Genomic DNA, 23,624 nt, shown 5'->3' with positions numbered 1-23,624 from the left:
CCTCAAAATCATCACACACTATGGCATCATTCACACTGACTTTCATACCACTTCTTACATACAGACAGACTTCACCACCTTTTCTGTTCATTCTATCTTTGCAAAACAATGTAAACCCCTGCAGATTGACAGCCCAGTCATGTCTCAGTGACGCCAACTATATCAATATGTTCCTCCAGTATCAAGGCCTGAAGCTCCCCAATTTTATTTGCTAGGCTTCTGGCATTTGTGAACATACACTTTACATTTCCATCCTTTATGTCATTGGGGTTAATGGGATTCAAGGGTGTAAGTTTTATTTTCCTATGAAGCCTATTCCTATTAACTATTCTAACCCCTCCCTCCGCTCCACCCCCAGGTACATTTATAATTCCCACCTCTCTATCTACACTATCTTCCCCCTCTTTGCTGTAGGTTCCCTCCCCCCAAGTTCCTAGTTTAAACACTCCTCTACCCTTCAAACCATCTTCGCTCCAAGCACAGCTGCACCCTCCCCATTGAGGTGCAGCCCGTCCCTACAGTAGAGCCGGTAGCCGACAGTGAAGTCAGCCCAGTTCTCCATGAACCCAAACCCCTCCTTCCTACACCAGCTTCTGAGCCACTTGTTTACCTCCCTAATCTCCCGCTGCCTCTCTGGTGTGGCTCGTGGTACTGGCAGTATTTCAGAAAATACTACCTTGGAGGTCCTTGCCTTAAGCTTGCGGCCTAAGTCCCTGAAATCATTTTTAAGGACCCTCCACCTACCTCTTACTTTGTCATTGGTGCCAATATGTACCATGACTGCTGGGTCCTCTCCAGCCCGACCAGCAACCTGTCAACCCGATCCGCGATGTGCCGAACTCGAGCACCAGGCAGACAACACACTGTTCGGCGATCCTGGTCTTTGTGACAGATCGCCCTGTCTGTCCCCCTAATAATTGAGTCCCCCATTACCAGTACCTGTCTGGCCTGCCCTGCACTCCTCCCTCCCTCCTTACTGGAGCAGACACCCCCCCTGGTGGTCAGAGGCAGTATCCTGCTGCAGTTCTGCTAGCTCTGTAATGGCATCCCCCTCATCTGTCGAGCGGGCAAACTTGTTGGGGTGTGCCAGTTCAGGACTAGCCTCCCTGACACTCTTTCCCCTACCCCACTTTCTAACTGTAACCCAGCTAGCTGCCTGACTGTCCTGCACCTCTGTCCCACTATCCTCCCCCACCTCTACACCAGAGAGTACTTGCTCAGTGAGCAGGAGACTCCTCTCTGGGTTGTCAATGCATCTCAGTGTTGCCAGTTGCTCCTCTAGATCCAGGATAGGTGAACTAAGGGCGGAAGTGTCAGCCCCAGCAGGCATGAGTGACCTGAGCACACTACCAGGCAGACAAAAAGGCCCTTTTAAGATAGTAAAATAAAAATTAAAGGCAGTGGGGGGGGTTAGGGATAGATGGACAATAGGCAGGGACAGAAAAAAAGTGTTTGTGGTCGATGCTACCAGCGACTGTTATGCCTGTACCCCCAAAAAACTGTTGATCTGTCTGGGTATGCTGGGAGTTGCAGTTTTACAATTTGTAAGGGGGAGAGCACTCACCCGCCGCATCATCGCTACTGGACCTCCAGACTCCCGTTGCTCCCACCGCCAGACCACTGACACCCGATCACTGATCGGGTTAATCAAATTGGGTCTTGGGGGTGTAAGGTGGGAGTGGGCACCCACCGGACACCCCGGTACTTTAGCTAACCCAATCAGCGCCACGGGAGTGCATATTTAACCCCTTGGGGACAGAGCCATTATAACCCTAAGGACGGGAGCATTTTTTGCAATTCTGACCACTGTCACTTTAAGCATTAATAACTCTGGGATGCTTTTACTTTTTATTCTGATTCCGAGATAGTTTTTTCGTGACATATTTTACTTAATGTTAGTGGTAAATTTTTGTCTATACTTGTATCATTTCTTGGTGAAAAATTCCAAAATTTTATGAACAAATTGAAAATTTAGCATTTTTCTCACTTTGGAGCTCTCTGCTTGTAAGGAAAATAGACATTCCAAATAAATTATATATTGATTCCCATATACAATATGTCTACTTTATGTTTGCATCATAAAATTAACATGTTTTTACTTTTGAAAGACATCAGAGTGCTTCAAAATTCAGTATCAATTTTCAAATTTTTCACAAAATTTTCAAAATTGGAATTTTTCAGGGACCGGTTCAGTTTTGAAGTGGATTTGAAGGGCCTTCATATTAGAAATATCCCATAAATTACCCCATTATAAAAACTGCACCCCTCAAAGTATTCAAAATGACATTCAGAAAGTTTGTTAACCCTTTAGGTGTTTCCAAGGAATTGCAGCAAAGTGAAGGAGAAAATTCAAAATCTTTAATTTTTTTTTACACTCGCATGTTCTTGTAGACCCAGTTTTTGAATTTTTTTACAAGGGGTAATAGGAGAAAAAGCAACCCCAAAATGTGTAAGCCAATTTCTCTCGAGTAAGGAAATACCTCTTATGTGTATGTCAAGTGTTCGGCGGGCGCAGTAGAGGACTTAGAAGGGAAGGAGCAACAATGGGATTTTGGAGAGTGAATTTTTCTGAAATGGCTTTTGAGGGGCATGTCACATTTAGGAAGCCCCTATGGTGCCAGAACAGAAAAAAAAAACACATGGCATACTATTTTGGAAATTACACCCCTCAAGGCACGTAACAAGGGGTCCAGTGAGCCTTAACAACCCACAGGTGTTTGACGACTTTTCGTTAAAGTCGGATGTGTAAATGAAAAAAAAAAATGTTTTTTTCACTAAAGTGCAGTGTTTCCCCCCCCCCCCCAAATTTACAAAGGGTAATGGGAGAAAATGCCCCCCAAAATCTGAAACCCCATCTCTTCTGATGTAAAATGCTCTGCGGGTGAACTACAATGCTCAGAAGAGAAGAAGTCACATTTGGCTTTTGGAAAGCAAATTTTGCTGAAATGGTTTTTGAGGGGCATGTCGCATTTAGGAAGCCCCTATGGCAATGATGGCGAATCTTTTTGAGCCAGAGTGCCCAAACCGCAATGGACGCCAACTTTTTTCCCCTCAAAGTGCCAGCAAAGCAATTAAATCAGAATTCTGAAGGGTGTGGGGTGATGTGTTTGTCTGTGGGCTGCTGTGTGTTTGTCTGTTTGTGCTGTGTGTTTTTGAGAGGTGCTGTGTGTGAGAGGTGATGTGTGTTTGAGGGGTGCTGTGTATTTGTCTGAGGGGTACTATGTGTCTGAGGTGCTGTGTGTGGGGGTGATGTGTGTGTGTGAGGTGCTGTGTTTGAGGGGTGCTGTGTGTTTGTCTGTGGGGTGCTGTGTTTGAGGAATACTGTGTTTGAGGGGTGTTGTGTGTGAGGTGCTGTGTGTTTGAGGGGTGCTGTGTGTGTGAGGTGCTGTATTTGAGGGGTACAGTGTTTGAGGGGTGTTGTGTGTGAGGTGATGTGTGTTTGAGGGGTGCTGTGTGTCTGAGGTGCTGTGTGTTGGAAAGATTGTGTGTGTGTTTGAGGGGTGCTGTGTGTGTGAGGTGCTGTGTTTGAGGGGTGCTGTGTGTGTGTGTGTTTGAGGGGTGCTGTGTGTGTGAGGTGCTGTGTTTGAGGGGTGCTGTGTGTGTGAGGTGCTGTGTTTGAGGGGTGCTGTGTGTGTTTGAGGTGCTGTGTTTGAGGGGTGCTGTGTGTGAGGTGTTGTTTGAGGGGTGCTGTGTGTGTGAGGTGCTGTGTTTGAGGGGTGCTGTGTGTGAGGTGCTGTGTGTGTATGTGTGTGTGTATGTGTGTGTGTATGTGTGTGTTTGAGGGGTGCTATAGGTGATGTGTGGGGGTCTGCTGTGCTTATGTGGGGGATGGGGTACATAATACATACATAATATAAAATACATACATACATATTAAAAAAATAAAAATATTTCAGCTACTGGGTTGGATGCTAAGTGCTGTAGTAGTTTTTAGTATATTTGCTGGTAGAAGAGCACGGACTGCAGAGAGTGGGCCGTGTCCCGTGTATCAGAACAAAGGAAAAGAGAAAGTTGCCTCTTTCAAGGCGCTTGTAGTATTAAAACATCAAACCTTTAATCTGTATGCATTAAAAATAGAAAAAGGTGGACATCAATCATAAAAAAAAAGTGAAACTCCAACACTTTTTGAGCTAAATGTAGTTTAGCTCGAAACGCACTGGAGTTTCACTTTTCTTTTATGATGTCCACCTTTTTCTATTTTTAATGCATACAGATTAAAGGTTTGATGGTTTAATACTACATGCACCGTTATCCTTGGAAGAGCTGGAGGCAACTTTCTTTTATCTTTTGTTCTGATTCATAATACATGTATACATAAGTCATACATACATACACACACACACACACACATATATATATATATATATATATATATACATACGCACATCATACATAAATAGATACTATATGCATACAAACATCATACATATATAATACATACATCATATATATGCACATCAAACATAATACATACACAAATCCATAATATATACATATAGACATCATACATAAATACATCATACATAATGCATAAATACAAACATCATACATATATAATACATTCATCATACATAATATATACATATGCACATCATACATACCCAAATCCATAATATATACATACACACATCATACATACATAATAAATACATACATTACACCTCTCCCTCCCGTCCGCCTTACCCCCAGTTTGTGAACTTTTCTCACCTGCGGCAGCCATGTTGGGGTCAGACCGGGTACGTCTACTCCCATCTGCTGCACACCTAGCACCATCGTTCACTTCTTCCTCACGCCGAGTAATGGACACTCGGTTCCAGAAGTTGCGGCCAGGAGCATCTCAGGAGGTGGAAGCAGACGTGCGCACCTGCAGTTAGCGCAGCAGTGTGCAAGGCCAGGGAATGGGGGATAGAGCGGCCCGGGCGAAGGGGTAAAAAATTAATTTTTAAACATTCTTCCAAGACAGACGACCCTGAAAGGCATCCATGGCGAACTATGGCCGCGTGCCCACAGAGGGGGCTCGGCGTGCCATAGGTTCGCCATCACTGCCCTATGGTGTCAGAACAGCACAAAAAAAAAAACACATGGCATACTATTTTGGTAACTACATCCCTCAAGGAACGTAACAAAGTGTTCAGTGAGCCTTAACACCCCACAGGTGATTGACAAACTTTAGTTAAAGTGGGACATGAATATGAAAAATTTGATTTTTAACACTAAAATGCTGGTGTTAACCCAAACTTTTCATTTTCACAAGGAGTAATAGGAGAAAATGCCCCACAAAATTTGTAACCCAATTTCTCTCGAGTAAGGAAATACCTCATCTGTGGATGTAAAGTGCTCTGTGGGTGCACTAGAGGGCTCAGAAGGGAAGGAGCAACATTGGGCTTTTGGAGAGCAAATTTTGCTGAAATGGTTTTTGAGGGCATGTCGCATTTAGGAAGCCCCCATGATACCAGAACAGTGAAAAAAAATAAAAACACATGGCATACTATTTTGGAAACTACACCCCTCACAGAATTTAATAAGGGGTGCAGTGAACATTTACACCCCACTGGCATTTGACAGATCTTTGGAACAGTGGGCTGTGCAAATGAAAAATTACATTTTTCATTTTTACGGACAACTGTTCAAAAAAATCTGTCAGACATCCGTGGGGCATAAATGCTCACTGCACCCCTTATTACATTCCGTGAGGGGTGACGTTTCCAAAATGCGGTCACATGTGGAGGGGGTCCACTGTTCTGGCACATGGGGGCTTTGTAAACACACACAGCCTTCAATTTCAGCCTAATTTTCTCTCAAAAAGCCCAATGGCGCCCCTTCTCTTCTGAGCATTGTAGTTCACCAGCAGAGCACTTTACATCCACATATGGGGTATTTATAGACTCAGAAGAAATGGGGTTACAAATTTTGGGGGCTTTTTCCTATTACCCTTTGTGAAAATGAAAAAAATTGGGGTAACACCAGCATTTCAGGGGAAAAAAAAAGTTTACATTTTCACGTCAAACGTTAATGTATCAAAGACCTGTGGATTATGGCTCACTATACCCCTTGTTATGTTCCGCGAGGGGTGTAGATTGTCACACGTGGGTTTTTTTGCGCTCATGTCAGAACTGCTGTAACGATCGGCCACCCCTGTGCAAATCACCAATTTAGGCCTCAAATGTACATGGTGCTCTCACTCCTGAGCCATGTAGTTCGTCCGCAGAGCATTTTGCATCCACATATGGGGTATTTCCGTACTCAGAAGAAATTCTTTTTACACTAACATGCTGGTATAGCCCCCACCTTTACCTTTTCATAAGGGGTAACAGGAGAAAAATCCCCCCAAAATTTGTAGTGCAATTTTCTCCCAAGTACAGAAATACCCCATATGTGGCCCTAAACTGTTGCCTTGAAATACTACAGGGCTTTGAAGTGAGAACGCGCCATGCGCATTTGAGGATCAGAAATTTGCAATAGGGGTGGACCCAGTTACAATGATGTCTCCACCAAAACCCTACAGCAGTGTTTCCCAAACATGGTGCCTCCAGCTGTTGCAAGACTCCCAGCCTGCCAGAACAGTCAATGGCTGTCCAGCAACACTGGGAGTTGTTTTACAAAAGCTGGAGGCTCCGTTTAGGAAACACTGGCCACGCTAGGAGTTGTACTTTTGCAACATCTGGAGGGCTACAGTTTGGAGACCACCTTATAGTGGTCTCCAAACTGTGCAACTTCAGATGTTGCAAAACTACAACTCCCAGCATGCCCAGTCAGTGCATGCTGAAAGTTGTAGTTTTGCAACATCTGGAGGACTAGTTTAGAGACCACTACACAGTGGTCTCCAAACTGTGGCCCTCCAGATGTTTGAAAACTCCCAGCATGCCCAGACAGCCTTTGGCTGTGTGGGCATGCTGGGAGTTGTAGTTTTGCAGCTTTTAGAAGGCCACAGAGAAGATCCCTTACCGTGATCTTCACTGCAGCCTTCATGCCGCACTCCTGCTGTCGATGGTCCAGGATGCCGCCTCTGCCCGCCCATGCTCCCCACCTGTGTCCCCTGCCCCACCTTCGATTGGTGGGCAGAGTGGGGGAAATGAACTCTAATCTCATCTTGTCAGCTTGATTGACCAATGGGAGGGGAAAGGAGGGGTGGCAACATTGGCACCTCACTCGTATCCTTTAGGATGGTCGGAGCTGTCTGACAGCTCCGATCGTTCTTATTTTGTGGGCGATCGGGTCACCGGTGACCCGATGGGCCCAGATCGTAGCAAATTGCTGGTCTGAATTGACCGGCGATTGGCGAAATCTCAGCAGTCATCGCGGTCTGATCACTGGCAAGCAGCGGTGATTGGAAATGCGGAGGGCATCCATGTATGCCCTCCATCCTCAACAGGTTAAATAAATGTATATGTGAAATGTGCAAAGGTATTGTGTCATCCACTCCTATGGCACAGAATTGATCAGTGTCTACAAGCACAGGACTACATCTTTGTCTCCAGCTGTTATAAAACTACAACTCCCAGCATGCTCTACATCCCTTGAGGTCTGGGCATGCTGGTAGTTGTAGTTTTGCAACAACTGGAGGCACACCAGAACACATTACCCTGTAGGGACAAAAATAGTGAATAACTTTAAATAGAAATTTAGAGCCCCTTCCCCTACATAAAATTAAATCTCCCCCTCCCTTTTTTCAAATAAAAGTAAACAAAAATGAACATTGTTAACATTTGGGAATTATGAAAATAGTTAGAGACTGCACGGTCCATGGCATAAGTTTTAAAGCTTAATAACGTCCAGAACTGCTGATTTGTTTAATGTAGAAGAGAAAAAAAAAATATTTGCCCCAATACAACCCCACTGGATGGAAAAATAAGTTTTAGGGGTCAGAAGAGAACATTTTAAGCATATTTAAAGATTGGGGGGGGCGACTTCTCAAAACATGTGGAAAAATGGAGTAGTTGCCTATAACAGTGTGTACCCCCAGTGTGTGTCCTGGAGTCAATGTATGCTGAGTGGCAGTGCTGTGGCTCCATGCCTGGCCAGTACCTTCTATAGCCACCCTGCATGTGTTCCAGTTTCACTTAAGTACAACATTTTACAAATATATTGCAGTGGATTTTTGGCTTGTGTTTTCAGCCATGCACAGTCTAAATTTTCAGGGTTGGCCCAAAATTTCCCTTTTAGTGCATCCCTATATTTTACATATAAAATTGTTGCCGAGTGTGTTGTCTGCACTATTAAAATATGTTAACGATCAAGTATGCTGAAGAGTAGATTAATGTAGTGATTTTAAGCACAATGTTTTTTTTTTACTAATGTGATCCCAACACATAGTGTTGATGTCACCTGACTGTGACCAACTCCATTTTACAGAGAAAACCTGAAAGGGGTGTGGCTGCTGGGGATAGAAGGCATGGCAGACAAATTTTCTGAATGTCTCCACATAAGTGGAGTTCAGCTCTGGAAAACCTGACACCTCAGCGCAAAATAGGGAAACACTGGTAAACAGAATACCAGGAAAACCCACAAAGAAATCTTCACTTAGTCAATCAGGGCTAGTGTGAGGAGTTGTGCTTTTTAGTACAAGAGTAGTATATAAAATTGCTTTATTAGTATTGACCTATAGAAGGGAACATTCCAGTTTTACTCTAACAGCATGAAATGTAAACCCTCTTGAGTTACAGAATAGCAAATCTCCATTTCACCACAAAATTTCTCATGGTTGCACCCTACATTTTAGGGGGGGAAAAAAAAAACAAAGAGAAATACACCTCATTTACAGTACAATAACCATTTTCTTTTTTTATTTAAGTTTCATTTAATTTCTCAGGTGACCCTTCATATCTTACCAAGATTGACAAACTTTAAGTGTTATGAACATAACCCATTCATGAACCTAAAAAGGAGTTACATTGTTTAGGGCAGAACAGACATGTTGGTATATAGCTGCACATATAAGCAACACAATCATTTTAAGAGCTCCAAATGAGAAGTATCCAGTATGACAATTTCAGAACAATGCATTACATGGGGTGTCAGTCCTTAGATGTACTGTAGGTAGTTTTCCTGCCATCTTCATTCCAGTTTTTTTTGTTTTTTTTTTTAAAGTCCTGAGCGAAGCACCAACAAAAAGAAAAGCCATGCCAATGATCTTTCTGCGCAAATACACTCAATACAAGGGTCAGTTTGTTTAGAAGCATTTGCGATGGACAATTGAGGGCCCAGACTCATCATACTCTTGCTTGCTGATCCACATTTGCTGAAAGGTTGACAGAGAGGCCAAAATGGATCCTCCAATCCAAACAGAGTACTTGCGCTCAGGTGGTGCAATAATCTGCAAAGAAAAAAAAATAAAATTGAAAACCTTTGTTATTTTAAACAGTTCTACAGTTGCTAGCAGTAGCCAGGGCTGCCATCAGGGGCCTGGCAGAATCTAAAACTAAGGGGACCCAACTGCCCGGAGCAGTTGTGCTTTTCTTCCCGTTCCAACACATTCTGACAGCTGCCAGGAACAAGAAGCCTTCCCCTGCCCTCTGCTGGGGCCACCCATAAGAGTAAGTTTCTCTGAGTGGGAAAGGGGATTGTTTCCCAACCAGGGTGCCCCCAGCTGTTGCAAAACTACAACTCCCACAATGCCTTTGGCTGTCTGGGCATGCTGGGAGTTGTAGTCTGGGGCAGCTGGGGCACCCTGGTTTGAAAGAAAGAGGAACACTGATTTCTCCCATGTCTGCTCTCATCTAAAATGTAGAAATGCAGCACAACCAATTCAAAGTCCAAAATACATGGTGGAAGGAGGTTTCTAGAGCCTTGGTCAGAAGCTTAAACTTTGTACAGCAAAAGTAGTTCTCCCTGCAGCACATAAGGGATTGTGCAAAAAGGCTTTTAATTCATAAAAAAAAAAATGAAAAAAAATTAAAAATTAAAAAAAAAACACTAACAGCAGCAATGGTTCAACTGGCTCACCTAGTCACTGCTTGATATGACCAGATTAGTCATATCCAGAGGCAGAGACTGACAGGTCATGAAGTCTGAGGCCAGGGACTAATGCCCACAGCTGCCAGAGTTAAAAAAAAAAAAAAAAAATCAGTACAAGGGAGGCATGACCTACCTGGGAGAACAATCTTCTGGGATCATTACATGCCTGGGGCACTACCTGTTACCTACTGGGGCATAACTGACCTACTGTAAGGGAAATTTGCTACTTACCTACAGGGGGCACTAAGGCACTAATGGGGGGGGGGGGTAATGGTAGCAGTCATGTATAGTGGTATTCTCCCTTGTGTACTGGTCAGTATAGGGGATTTGGTCAGTAACAGCATGATGTAATTTCTATGGCAATTATATTCCTCCTTGCATAATGGTATTATTGGTCCTAGTATAAAGGTTTTGGTCATTAACAGTATGGCAGTAATATGTAAGTTAATATTTTCTCCCTACTTTCTCAGCGGGTATTTGAGGGCAACACCCAACCCTTAAATGGGGTAAGGGGTCCCAAAATTTTGGAGGGCAGCCCTAGCAGTAGCTTTAGCAGAGTGACCTAGTTACCTGCTATATATCTGAAATTAAGAAGCCGTACCTTAATTTTCATGGTGCTTGGAGCCAGTGCAGTGATTTCTTTCTGCATTCTGTCAGCAATTCCTGGATACATCGTGGTGCCTCCAGACAGTACAGTGTTAGCATAAAGATCTTTACGAATATCCACATCACACTTCATAATGGAGTTGTATGTTGTTTCATGAATACCACTTGACTCCATACCTGAAATGAGTGACTAATAAGAAACAGAACACCACAGAGAAGTAAACCAGTTAAGCTAGGTTAATATTCTTACCAAGGAAGGAAGGCTGGAAGAGGGCTTCTGGACATCTGAACCTCTCATTACCAATAGTTATAACCTGCCCATCAGGCAACTCATAGCTTTTTTCCAGGGATGAGGAAGAAGCAGCTGTGGACATTTCTTGTTCAAAATCCAGAGCCACATAACACAGCTTCTCTTTAATATCACGTACAATTTCCCTTTCTGCAGTGGTAGTAAAGCTATAACCTCTCTCAGTAAGAATTTTCATGAGGTAGTCTGTCAGGTCACGTCCAGCCAAGTCAAGACGTAGGATGGCATGGGGCAGTGCATAGCCTTCATATATTGGCACAGTGTGAGTGACACCATCACCAGAGTCCATCACAATACCAGTAGTACGTCCAGAAGCATACAGGGACAGAACAGCTTGAATGGCAACATACATTGCAGGAGTATTGAATGTTTCAAACATGATCTGTTTAAATAAAAATAAAAGTTAGGCAAAGTATATATGCAGTCAATATGCTGCAGACCATGCAGAGTGCATTCTTAAAAAAAAAAAAAAAAAAAAAAAAAAAAAATTCTGTGTTAAAAGCATAAAAAAAAATTAAATAAAAAATGTCACAGCATGTGGTTTTAGAGGAAAACAGTTTATGGCAGTGCAAGTCATAGGAGTTAAAGTTCCAAACAGTCATACTACACACTGTTAGTTGCACAAGCAGAAGACATTACAAATGGAACCTGTATGCAATCCAAAGAGAAGACTTGGGACAACAGAACCCTGTATGGACAGCAAATTAAGTTATTAATATGCAGTTTTAAGTACTGTTATATCACTCAAATGTATACTCCGGTACCTGAGTCATTTTCTCTCTGTTTGCTTTGGGATTAAGAGGTGCTTCAGTTAGTAGAACAGGGTGCTCTTCAGGGGCAACTCTCAATTCATTGTAGAATGTGTGGTGCCAGATCTTCTCCATGTCATCCCAGTTTGTGACAATGCCATGCTCAATTGGATACTTCAGGGTCAATATACCCCTCTTGCTCTGAGCTTCATCTCCTACATAGCTATCTTTCTGTCCCATTCCAACCATGACTCCCTTGAAAGAAAGTTAGCATAGTATGCCATTATAAATCAATATTTAAGCCAGTTAGAGATGCAAAAAATAAAACTAAACAAAGGCAAAAGCTTAAGTAAACTGCAGTTTTATAGCACAGAAAATATACTTGAGCAAACATTCTCTTCCTATTGACTTAAACACATTGGGGGATGATCAAAACCTGTGCAGAGTAAAGTTTGACTAGTTGCCCATAGTAATCAGATCCTTCATTTTACAGAGGCAGTTTAAAAAAAGAATTAAATATGAATGGCTGATCTGGCCAACGCTACATTTGCACTTCAGACTGAGCCCATTATGTCAAATTATAGTACTGTGCAATATGCTTCTATTACCTGTGAGACGCTTTGTCCCATTTTCATACATAGGACCAACACCCTGAAAGGCAATTTTACTGTTTTTCTCTGGCTACATAGCATGCTGGGAGAGGTTGGACAATGTGTGATGTCAAAACACATGCAGCGAGGAGGAGAAAGAAGAGAAAAAAAAAAAAAAAAAAGGCACATAGCAACCAGATTGCTCATTTTGCTGAGGCCTCAGAAAAATGAGTGACCTGATTGGTTGCTATTGGAAACTTCATTTGGACAGGTTGATAGATCTTTCCCTATGTGACTTAATCAAATACAATAAAAAGGCTAAGTTTTATTCTAAGCAATTGAAAAAAAATTGATAAAAAAAATATAAGTGTATGTGTAGCGCACTCAGCTAAACCTGAGGCTAACTGGATTGGTCTAAATCCCCAAAAGACCTAATCGTGTATATAAAATTATAGGGCCAGTCTTCAAGGAGAGTGAAAAGTAGCAAACAGAATTTTTTATATCTCATAATTCTCTCTATTAGGGATTGACCAATCGGTTTGGCAGATATTCACGATTTTGGATGTTATTAGCATCGGCAATTACCTTGCCAATAATGCCCCACCCATTTCCGTTATCCTTGATTCAGGTTCTGCTCATTCCCATTTATATGCTCTTTTTTATTAACTCATTTGTAGTTTTACATTTACCACAATTTTTATTAAACTTTATATATCATATTGATAGCGAATTATGATATCTTTGCTACTTTTCACTCACTAGCCTTGAGGACTGGCCCTATCTATCCCAAGTTTTATTCTAAACCAATTAAAATAAAGCACATTTTTAATGTGCATAAGAGGAATTACATATAAAATTAAAGTACTTAATGTATAGCAGCACCAGCAAAGTAGGGTGTGAAATACACTGCTCAAAATAAAGGGACCACCAAGATAACACCTACTAGATCTGAATGAATTAAAATCGTAAAAAAAAACACTTTAGTCTTCATAGTTAACAAAATCACACAAGTCAATGGAAATCAAAATTTATCAACATAGAGGTCTGGATATGGAATCACTCAAAATCAAGTGGAAAACCACACTACAGGCTGATCCAACTTTGATGTAATGTCCTTAAAACAAGTCAAAATGAGGCTCAGTAGTGTGTGGCCTCCACATGCCCGTATGACCTCCCTACAAGGCCTGGGCATGCTCCGGATGAGGTGGCGAATGGCTTCATGAGGGATGTCCTCCCAGACCTGGACTAAAAGCATCTGCCAACTCCTGGACGGAGCGAGACATGTCCCAGATGTGCTCAATCGGATTTAGGCCTGGGGAATGGGATGGCCAGTCCATAGCATCCATGCCTTCCTCTTGCAGGAACTGCTGACACTCCAGCCACATTAGGAGGAACCCAGGGCCAACTGCACCCACATAAGGTCTCACAAGGGGTCTGAGGATCTCATCTCAGTACCTAATGGCAGTCAGGCTACCTCTGGCAAGTACATGGAGGGCTGTGCAGCCCCCCCAAAGAAATGCCACCCCACACCATTACTGACCTGCCAAACTGGTCATGCTGGAGGATGTTGCAGGCAGCAGAACATTCTACACAGCATCTCTAGACTGTCACATGTAAGCAGTGAGAACCTGATTTCATCTGTGAAGATCACAGGGCGCCAGTGGCGAATATGCCAAATCTTGGTGTTCTCTGGAAAAAGCCAAACGTCCTGTTTGGCTGTAAGCACAACCCCCACCTGTTGACGCTGGGCCCTCAGAGTGTTTATGACCGTTTGAGTGGACACATGCACATTTGTGGCCTGCTGGAGGTAGTTTTGCAGGGCTCTGCCAGTGCTCCTCCTTCCCCAAAGGCGGAGGTAGCGGTCCTTCTGCTGGATTGTTGCCCTCTTAGGCTGGGTTCACACCACATTTTGTTAACTACGGCTCCCGTAGACGGTTGGGGGGGGGAGGGGCGGGGCTTAATCGCGGCAGCCGTATTTAATGTATGTCTATGAGCCGACCGGAGTGAACCGCAGCCTCCGGTCGGCTTAGTTTTCGGCCGTATGCGGTTTCCCAACCGCATGCAAAAACGTGGTCGACCGGAGGCTGCGGTTCACTCCGGTCGGCTCAGACACACATTAAATACGGTTCCTGAATACGGCTGAGTGCGGGCGCCGCGATTAAGCCCCGCCTCCTCCTAACCGTATATGGGAGCCGTATTTAACAAAACGTGGTGTGAACCCAGCCTTACAGCCTCCACATCTGATACACTGGCCCGTCTCCTGGTAGAGCCTCCATGCTGTGGACACTACGCTGACAGACACAGAAAACCTTTTTGCCACAGCTTGCATTAATGTGCCATCCTGGATGAGCTGCACTACCTGAGCCACTTGTGTGGGTTGTAGACTGTCTCATGCTACCACTAGAGTGAAAGCACCACCAGCATTCAAAAAGAGACCAACACATCAGCCAATGAGTTACATTGGGTTTAAGTGTTCCATTTTTTTTGAGCAGTGTAGATAATTACTTAGATATTTCTTGTAGGTAGAGCAGCTGGCAATGGCCAGTAGAGTGTATAGTGCAATCTAGCCCTATGCCCCTTCGGGAGTATGGAGTGTGGGCCCCAGTATCTAGCCCTACTACTCTCCCCTAGCTGTTAGGTAACTTGGGTACTCACCCTAAGAAGGCCAACCCCTGTATCACTGGTACCTGGCCCCCAACTCTCAAGCAAGTCTATAAATGAAGATGCACAATTTATAAACCCATGATGTGCAAACAAAAGCCAGTGTGATGATCAGTGGACCAACACACCCTTTAAAAAAGTGGGGGGGGGGGGGGGGGGGGAGATGACTATGAGGGAAAATTGCTATATAAGGGAGGGGGAATGGGCTATATGAATTTCATACAGCTATCCCTCAAAGCAGGCTACCCATATAGACAATTATCCCCCACCCCTCATGAGCCATATAGTCATTTCCCTCATTTCATATCATGAATGGCTGTATGAAATGGGGGGGGGGGGTTCACTATTTGTTCATTTTATCGCAAAGCGAAATTCACAATGTCTGACTTTACACAGCAATAGTGGTGTACATTGGCAAATCTGCATATTTAACAATGCAATAGGCGGCTCTCCAAACTGATTTGTGTTAAGGAGCAAGCCAAATTGTTTACTACTATGGGGTAGAGGTTAGTGGTTTAATACTGCAGCCACTGATTAGTGTTTTATTGCAGATTTATGAGATGCAACTAGCAGACTCTGGACCTCAGTTAAGGTTTACAGCAGTTTATCTGATTGTGAAGTTACCAAACAAGATGGCCAAGGTGCCTCGTAGAAGATACTATTCATTAGAGGCTATAGGTTCCTCATTTTTTGTGTGTGCACGCACAATCAGTTTTGCATTCCTATCTCAGGGAGCTGCCAGTGACCTTTGTACACCTAATGGAAACCTGTCATGTTATAAAAAGCCTTTATTAACTTTTGTAAGCCCATACACCTTGCTGATAACCATTTGCAGTTTCACTGTCACTAGGGGGAAATTTTTTAAAATGGGCTTCTAAAAATTAAAGCAGCAGTACAATTGGTTGATATGGGAAACTGCAACTTCCTCTACACAAGTTTTGATAAGCTACCCCATGGCATAAAGGCAGTGGTTAACAGTAACCAAAATACAAAATAATTGTTCAGCCTGTGGTAACTAACAAGAGCATAACCCACTTTGAAAAGTTTACTGACAAATCATGACAGCCATTCCAAAATGCAGCCTTGGAGCATAAACAAGCTTAGAACTGTGGTGTGTTGTATTTCATTAGTCTCACCCTTAACCACTGGGTCACCACTGGACTACTCCTTTAAGGTGAACAACTTATCCCCTATCCTAAGGATAGGGGATAAGTTGCAGATCGTGGGGGGGTCCGACCGCTGGGGCCCCCTGCAATCTCCTGTACGGAGCCCTGACAGCCCGCGGGAAGGGGACGTGTCGACCTCCGCACGAAGCTGCGGCCGACACGCCCCCTCAATACAACTCTATGGCAGAGCCGAAGCGCTGCCTTCGGCAATCTCCGGCTCTGCCATAGAGATGTATTAATGGGGCGTGTTGGCCACGCTTCGTGCGGGGGGTCGACACCCGCTATCTGGCCGGAGAGCCTGGCCCCCGTACAGAGAGATCGCAGGGGGCCCCCCCAGAGGTGGGACCCCCGCGATCTCAAACTTATCCCCAATCCTTAGGATAGGGGATAAGTTTTTCACCACTGGACTACCCCTTTAAGTAAAGATCTGCAAAATAATTTAAGGCTACTATAAATGCAGTTTGCCATTAAGCAAAGGCTGCAGTAAAGGTGAACTGCCTGCTGCAAGGTGTAAACACAAAAAAAGCTGTCCTGAGCCCCTCAAGTTACAATATTAATCAGTTCTGTGACAACCATTGTATGTTGAGACCAGAACTCTATGGAAAGCTGTAATTTGTTCTGAAGCCACCAAAATGTCATCCAAATAGGAAAAAAAAGTGAGGATTAAAGATAAATAAGTAGATTAATATAGCTAAAGCAAATCCTTACATGTAAAAGTAATAGAGATCTGCTGAGAGCTGTAAATCACTGTCTGTTTCAGTGTTTCCCAACCAGGGTGCCTCCAGCTGTTGCAAAACCGAAACTTCCAGCATGCCCGGACAGCCTTAGGCTGTCCGGGCATGCTGGGAGTTGTAGTTTTGCAACAGCTGGAGGCACCCTGGTTGGGAAGCACTGGTCTATGTAGAGGACAGGAGCTTCTTCAAGGTCCTGTACAGAACACAATGTCCTTAAAGAAAAAAAGTAACATGGAGCCACCCTCACCTGTTATCCAAAGGAGCAGCTAACTGACACAGGCAAAGAGTACAGAACATGTAATACCTCCCTGTACTGTAGGGGGCGCTACCAGACAGCCAGTCAGTGCATGCACTTCAGTAATACAGGGGTTTTACCAATGAAATATCCATTCTGATTGGTCGGTTCTTCCAGCCATTGACACATTTTGCAGATTCCATAGCATTGTATGTTGGAGTCTGGTTTCAAGTTACAATGGTCCAGAAAACATTGTATGTTAAAACTATTGTATGTTGAGGGATCACTACCTGCTGAGTTACACACCACTTAGTTCACCAGCAATAATCTTGAAATATAGTAAGAATAAACCACAAGCAGTATTTTGTTTTGGGCACTTCTGCCAAGTCACAACAGTAAGAATATGGTGGTAAATTAATATACATACCTGATGTCTGGGGCGACCCACGATGGAAGGGAAGACAGCACGGGGAGCATCATCTCCAGCAAAGCCAGCTTTGCACATTCCAGAGCCATTGTCGATAACAAGTGCAGCAATATCGTCTTCCATGGTTATCTAAAGGAAGACGTGAATGAACGTTAAATAAAGGGGACTTCTGCCGTGACCAGCCTGTAGAGGGCGTAAGGGTTTGTACTACCGTCTGACATAACAAAGGGAAGTCCTGCAAGGCTGCAAAAATGACCAAATAAGGTAACAAGAGATTAGCAGCAGTGGGCGGGAACGCGCCATATCAATTAACCACGGATCGCGCAGCCATACAAGCCGCTCCCACAGGCAGTGGCGGACAGCTTCGCCCTCCCTTCTCCCGACCGTCATCAATAGTCGGACAACGAGAGGACCACCATACTAACCAATTCACGGGAAGTGACCTCCAACAGAGTGTCATAGCCCAAGACAAAAACCCATAGCCTCATACAGCGTAGCTTCTATGAATGCATGTATATTTCATATCGTCCGCATAGTTATGTACTTAACCAATCAAGGGAAACCCGCAACCCGGGGGAAATAGACGTACCATAGAAAAGATTGAGAAAACAGCGCCTGAATAAATGAAATCAGCCTATACACGAAAAACACAGCACGTTCCTCACTAAACCTGAAAAAAAAGAAAACCCTCACACTCAATCGCGGCAGTTACCTTGTGATGCGTTCCTGTCTAGAGCTTGATAGTATGCGGTCGGTCACTGACCGAAAATGGGCTCGGCACCGGTTTTATACTGCACGCTCCCCACTGGCCATGCCATATAAGGAAAGTTCTAGGGCCCGGTTTGGTGATTGGCTCTGCGAATTGCAGGCGGCGGAGGGATATGGAGGAAAAAAAAACTTTATTGATGCAAAATTGTGCACTAAGGTGGAAGTATCGCAGCGCAGAATAGATAATGCATACTATGTGGAGTAGTTCTAGCCTTTGTGCCCCACCCTGGCATACATGTTCTGTCACAATAAATATCTGTTCACCTTCGTGTTTCTGTACCCGGAACGGTTATTGAAACGTAACGTGAAGGGGTTATGAAAGGCTCACTGTACACATATATTGGAGATTGGATGCTCTTCTTTGTGATTCTAGTTTCTGAGGGATGATAGTTACTTAAAAAACACATAAAAACATATGTCATTCGGCCTCCTGTCAGGAGCAGGGCACAATGCACACAGTGTAGACTGCTTTTCCTGAAATTATCAGGTGTCGCTCTGATTGGTACATGAGTACAATTATGGCATGACTTCCATGAGTCATTACTTCCAGCCGATTTACGTTTTTTCAATCCGCAGACTCACGATCAATGGTTTGAAACGTCTTTTGTGAGGATCTCATGGACGTTTCTATCAAGAAGATCCTTGCAGCAGACAGAGAGCATCAGTGTTGCCTAGCGACAGCTCTCTCTCAAGTCATGCCCTAGGCAGCAATGTCTTGCACACTAAGCGATCACCCTACTGCTGCTGCTGCTGCTAATGGGTTTCTTTTTACAGTAGCATAACTGAGAACAATACTGATTGCCATTGACACTGAAGATTTAGAACGAATATCCCACAAATTGGATGCAGGGCCTTACAGGTATCCAACAGCGTACCGCTAAGAAAGGGATGTCAATTTATATTGTGGCATGCTAAAATGGGCCCCATTCATTTTAATTGCCTTAACATAGTCATCCAGTAACTACCTACCGGACATTTTCTGCTGGTCTGCTCTGCTGACCATGCTAATGAGTCTTGTTAAATTAGCATATACCAGCAGAAAGTAACATTAACCCCTTAAGGACCCGGGGGTTTTCCATTTTTGCATTTTCGTTTTTTCCTCCTTACCTTTAAAAAATCATAACGCTTTCAATTTTTGCACCTGGAAATCCATATGATGGCTTATTTTTTGCGCCACCACCATCAGTCATTTTACCCAAAAATCTATGGCAAAACGGAAAAAAAAATAATTGTGAGACAAAATTGAAAACCCGCCATTTTGTAACTTTTAAGGCCTTTGTTTCTACACAGTACATTTTTCGGTAAAAATGATACCTTCTCTTTATTCTGTAGGTCCATATGAATAAAATGGTACCCTACTTATATAGGTTTGATTTTGTCGTACTTCTGGAAAAAATCATAACTACATGCAGGAAAATTCATACGTTTAAAATTGTCATCTTCTGACCCCTACAACTTTTTTATTTATCCACGTATGGGGCGGTATGAGGGCTCATTTTTTGCGTTGTGATCTGAAGTTTTTAGCGGTGCCATTTTTGTATTCATAGGACTTATTGATTTTTTCATGATATAAAAAGTGACCAAAAATACACTATTTTGGACTTTTGAATTTTTTTTGCGCGTACGCCAATCACCATGCGGTTTAATTAAAGATATATTTTTATAATTTGGCCATTTCCACACACGGCGATACGACATATGTTTATTTTTATTTACACTGTTTATTTTTTTTTTATGGGAAAAGGGGGTGATTCAAACTTTTATTTGGGAAGGGGTTAAATGATCTTTATTCACTTTTTTTTTTGCAATGTTATAGCTCCCATAAGGGGCTATAACACTGCACACACTGATCTTTTACATTGATCAGTGGTTTCTCATAGGAAACCACTGATTGATGATTCTGTTGCTTGACTGCTCATGCCTGGATCTCAGGCACTGAGCAGTCATTCGGCGATCGGATACCAGGAGGCAAGGTAAGGGACTGTGGCGGGGAAGGGACTTATAGAACGGGAGCGGACTCATGACATACCGGTACGTCATGGGTCCTGTAGGGGTTAAATGGACACTGTCAAATTCAAAATCGTATATTTACGTCCATTGCCGGCTCATGCTGTATGAAGCCCGCTAAGGAGCCGAGCGCGCCTAATACCCGGTGGGTCCCTGTTGCTGTCAGCAACCAGGACCCACAGCTAATGCCTGACATCGCTGATCGGGCTGATTTCTGGGATTAACCCTTTAGACACCACGATCAAAGTTGATTGCAGCTTCAAAAATGGGAGAAAACTAATCTGCAATGAAATTGCGGCATCGTGATCACTTGAGAGGACGGCGGGAGGTCTCTTATTTGGCTTCCAGCCATCCGATCAGCAGGCTGGAGTAATGGAGCGCCGATAACACTGATCAATGGCATAGCATTGAACAGAGTATACAAAGTATATTCACATGCCCGTCGTCCCCATTACATATGTGGGCTCATGGTCCTCTGTGGGTACAGCATGCCTGAAGGAAGGTAACAGGAGAGAGTCTTGCAGCTTGGGGGTGAGCAAACTGGCCAGGTCCTGCGGGTGATGCAAGCGCATACTCCTGCCAGCTGCACTTCCGGGCCACACCATACGTTGTCAGGGGCTCCCTCAGGCTCTGCTTCCGGGCCACGGCTGGGCCGATGACGTCACCACTGCCATGGTGCAGGATTCAACGTGCATGCCAGCCCGGGTGTTCGCCTGCTGCGGTTCCGGCATGGGGCTTACAATGGGACTAAGATGGCCTGACGCACGGCGTGCGCTTAAATCTCTCGCCACGTGCCGGAGCTGCAGTGACTGTACCAGGTGCCTCTGCATCTCACGCAGTCCTGCTGTCTTCCTCACTGCTGGATGTTCAGCTGCTGTTCTCTCCCTGCGGTCCTCTGGTATAACGTGGCAGACAGCAGGGCCCAAGTCTCGGTAAAGTAGGCTGAGCAACAACCCCCATCATTATACTACAGATCATATAAGAGATTACATACAGTTATACTAGGTGACTGACAACAACCCCCATCATCACCACTACAGACCGTATAAGAGATTACCTTACAGTTATCAGGTGACGTATTCTCTGATTGGAGTCTGTCACTTTCCTTTTTCTTCTTCAGCTCAGACGCCATGATGATTACTTCCGGTTATGACTCTTCTCTGGAAAACATGGTGGGAAAAACTATTTATACTGTGCACTTTTCCAATACCTATAATGTGGATAGCAGCAGATGTCCCCCACATTAGGTAGGCAGCAGATCTCCCCCACATTAGGTAGACAGCAGATGTCCCCTCATAGTAGGTCACCGGCAATGTCCCCCACAGTAGGCCGCCGGCAGTGTCCCCCACAGTAGGCCGCCGGCAGTGTCCCCCACATTGGGCCCCCGGCAGTGTCCCCCACATTGGGCCCCTGGCAGTGTCCCCCACAGTAGGCCGCCGGCAGTGTCCCCCACATTAGGTGGCCGGCAGTGTCCCCCACATTAGGCGGCCGTCAGTGTCCTCCACATTAGGCGGCTGGCAGTGTCCCTCTCATTAGGTTGCCGGCAGTGTACCCCACAGTAGGTGGCCGGCAATGTCCCCCACAGTAGGTGGCCGGCAGTGTCCCTCACAAGCGCCCCACACGCTAGTATGTATACTTACCTCCCGCTGGTCTTCTCTTCTGTCTTCCTTCTCTTATGTTTTCCTCTTCCTTCTGTCCCCCACAGTAGGCCGCCTGCAGTTTCCCCCCACAGTAGGCCACTGGCAGTGTCCCCCACAGTAGGCCGCCGGCAATGTTCCCCACAGTAGGCTGCCGGTAGTGTCCCCCACAGTAGGCATCCAGCAGTGTCCCCCACATTAGGCCGTCGGCAGTGTCCCCCACATTAGGCCGCTGGCAGTGTCCCCCACATTAGGCGGCCGGCAGTGTCCCCCTCATTAGGTAGCCGGCAGTGTACCCCACATTAGGTGGCCAGCAGTGTCCCCCACAGTAGGTGGCCGGCAGTGTCCCTCGCAAGCGCCCCACACTCTAGTATGTATACTTACCTCCTGCTGGTCTTCTCTTCTGTCTTCCTTCTCTTATGTTTTCCTCTTCCTTCTGTCCCCCACAGTAGGCCGCCTGCAGTTTCCCCCCACAGTAGGCCACCGGCAGTGTCCCCCACAGTAGGCCACCTGCAGCAGTGTCCCCCACAGTAGGCCGCCAGCAGTGTCCCCCCACAGTAAGCCGCCGGCAATGTTCCCCACAGTAGGCTGCCGGCAGTGTCCCCCACATTAGGCCGTCAGCAGTGTCCCCCAAATTAGGCCGCCGGCAGTGTCCCCCACATTAGGCGGCCGGCAGTGTCCCCCACAGTAGGCCGCTGGCAGTGTTCCCCCACATTAGGCGGCCGGCAGTGTCCCCCACATTAGGCAGCCGGCAGTGTCCCCCACAGTAGGCCGCCGGCAGTGTTCCCCACAGTAGGCTGCTGGCAGTGTCCCCCACAGTAGGCATCCGGCAGTGTCCCCCACATTAGGTCGTCGGCAGTGTGCCCCACATTAGGCCGCTGGCAGTGTCCCCCACAGTAGGCCGCATGTATACTTACCTCCCGTGGGTCTTCTCTTCTGACGTCGGCATCTGATGATGTCACACGCGCATTGAAACTGCCGGAGTGCAGGGGAAGAGCTCAGCTTGACCTATTGTGTCTGCTGGCTAAATGTAGCCAGCGGGACCAAGAGTGATTGACAGGATGAGGAGCCAATGGCTCTTCACCCTGTCAATCTTCCCAGCAAGCGCTGCAGTAACTTTAGATGCCTCATAAGAGGCATATACAGTTAAATGCGAGACATGTGGGTACCGTTCCGGGACGGCGGGACATCACAGCAAAAACAGATCCGGGACGGTTGGGAGGTATGCCCTATGTATATGTATATATATATATATATATATATATATATATATATATATATTACCTATCCAGGCATACCACTGCATTGAACGGGAGTCATTTTACCCCATAGCGTTCACACCAGTATACCAATATACTGTAAGTAAGTTATGCATAACATTAAACATACCTTTCTAGAGCTTTTACTCTATACACACGATACCATGACATTTATGCTACACAAGTTCCTATGGCATACATTAACAGAGCTGGCATTGTTACTTTAGCTGATATGCTGTCCTTGTGTTACTATAGCTGAGATACTGTGCTTCATGTTAATATAGCTGATACTATGCTTTACATTACTATAGCTGATATACTGTGTATTAATGGTTACTATAGCTGATATACTGTATTTTAATGTTACTTGGGGCTTTCATTACTATAGCTGATATACTGGGCTAAACCTTACTATAGCTCATATAATGTGCATTGATATTACTAGAGCTGTTATAGTGTGCTTTATGTACTTTAGCTGATATACCGTGCTTTAATGTTACCATAGCTGTCATACCATGCTTTGT

The 23,624-nt window shown here is 44.8% G+C and overlaps 1 protein-coding gene across 1 annotated transcript; it reads right to left on the bottom strand.

The window, feature by feature from the left end:
• Positions 1–8,754: 8,754 nt before the first annotated feature.
• On the bottom strand, positions 8,755–18,298 carry ACTB (actin beta). Its single transcript, XM_056536440.1, has 6 exons — positions 18,142–18,298; positions 17,430–17,558; positions 11,632–11,871; positions 10,811–11,249; positions 10,556–10,737; positions 8,755–9,313 (listed from the first exon to the last, which is right to left on the bottom strand). The coding sequence occupies exons 2-6, from the start codon at positions 17,550–17,552 to the stop codon at positions 9,170–9,172; spliced, it is 1,128 nt and encodes a 375-aa protein (XP_056392415.1). The 5' UTR covers positions 17,553–17,558; positions 18,142–18,298; the 3' UTR covers positions 8,755–9,169.
• Positions 18,299–23,624: the final 5,326 nt, after the last annotated feature.

Source organism: Hyla sarda, chromosome 8 (genome assembly GCF_029499605.1).
Source record: "Hyla sarda isolate aHylSar1 chromosome 8, aHylSar1.hap1, whole genome shotgun sequence".
Classification (NCBI taxonomy): Eukaryota; Metazoa; Chordata; class Amphibia; order Anura; family Hylidae; genus Hyla; species Hyla sarda.
Note: the sequence above shows the minus strand (reverse complement) of the source record. Positions and strands in the feature narration are given on the sequence as shown.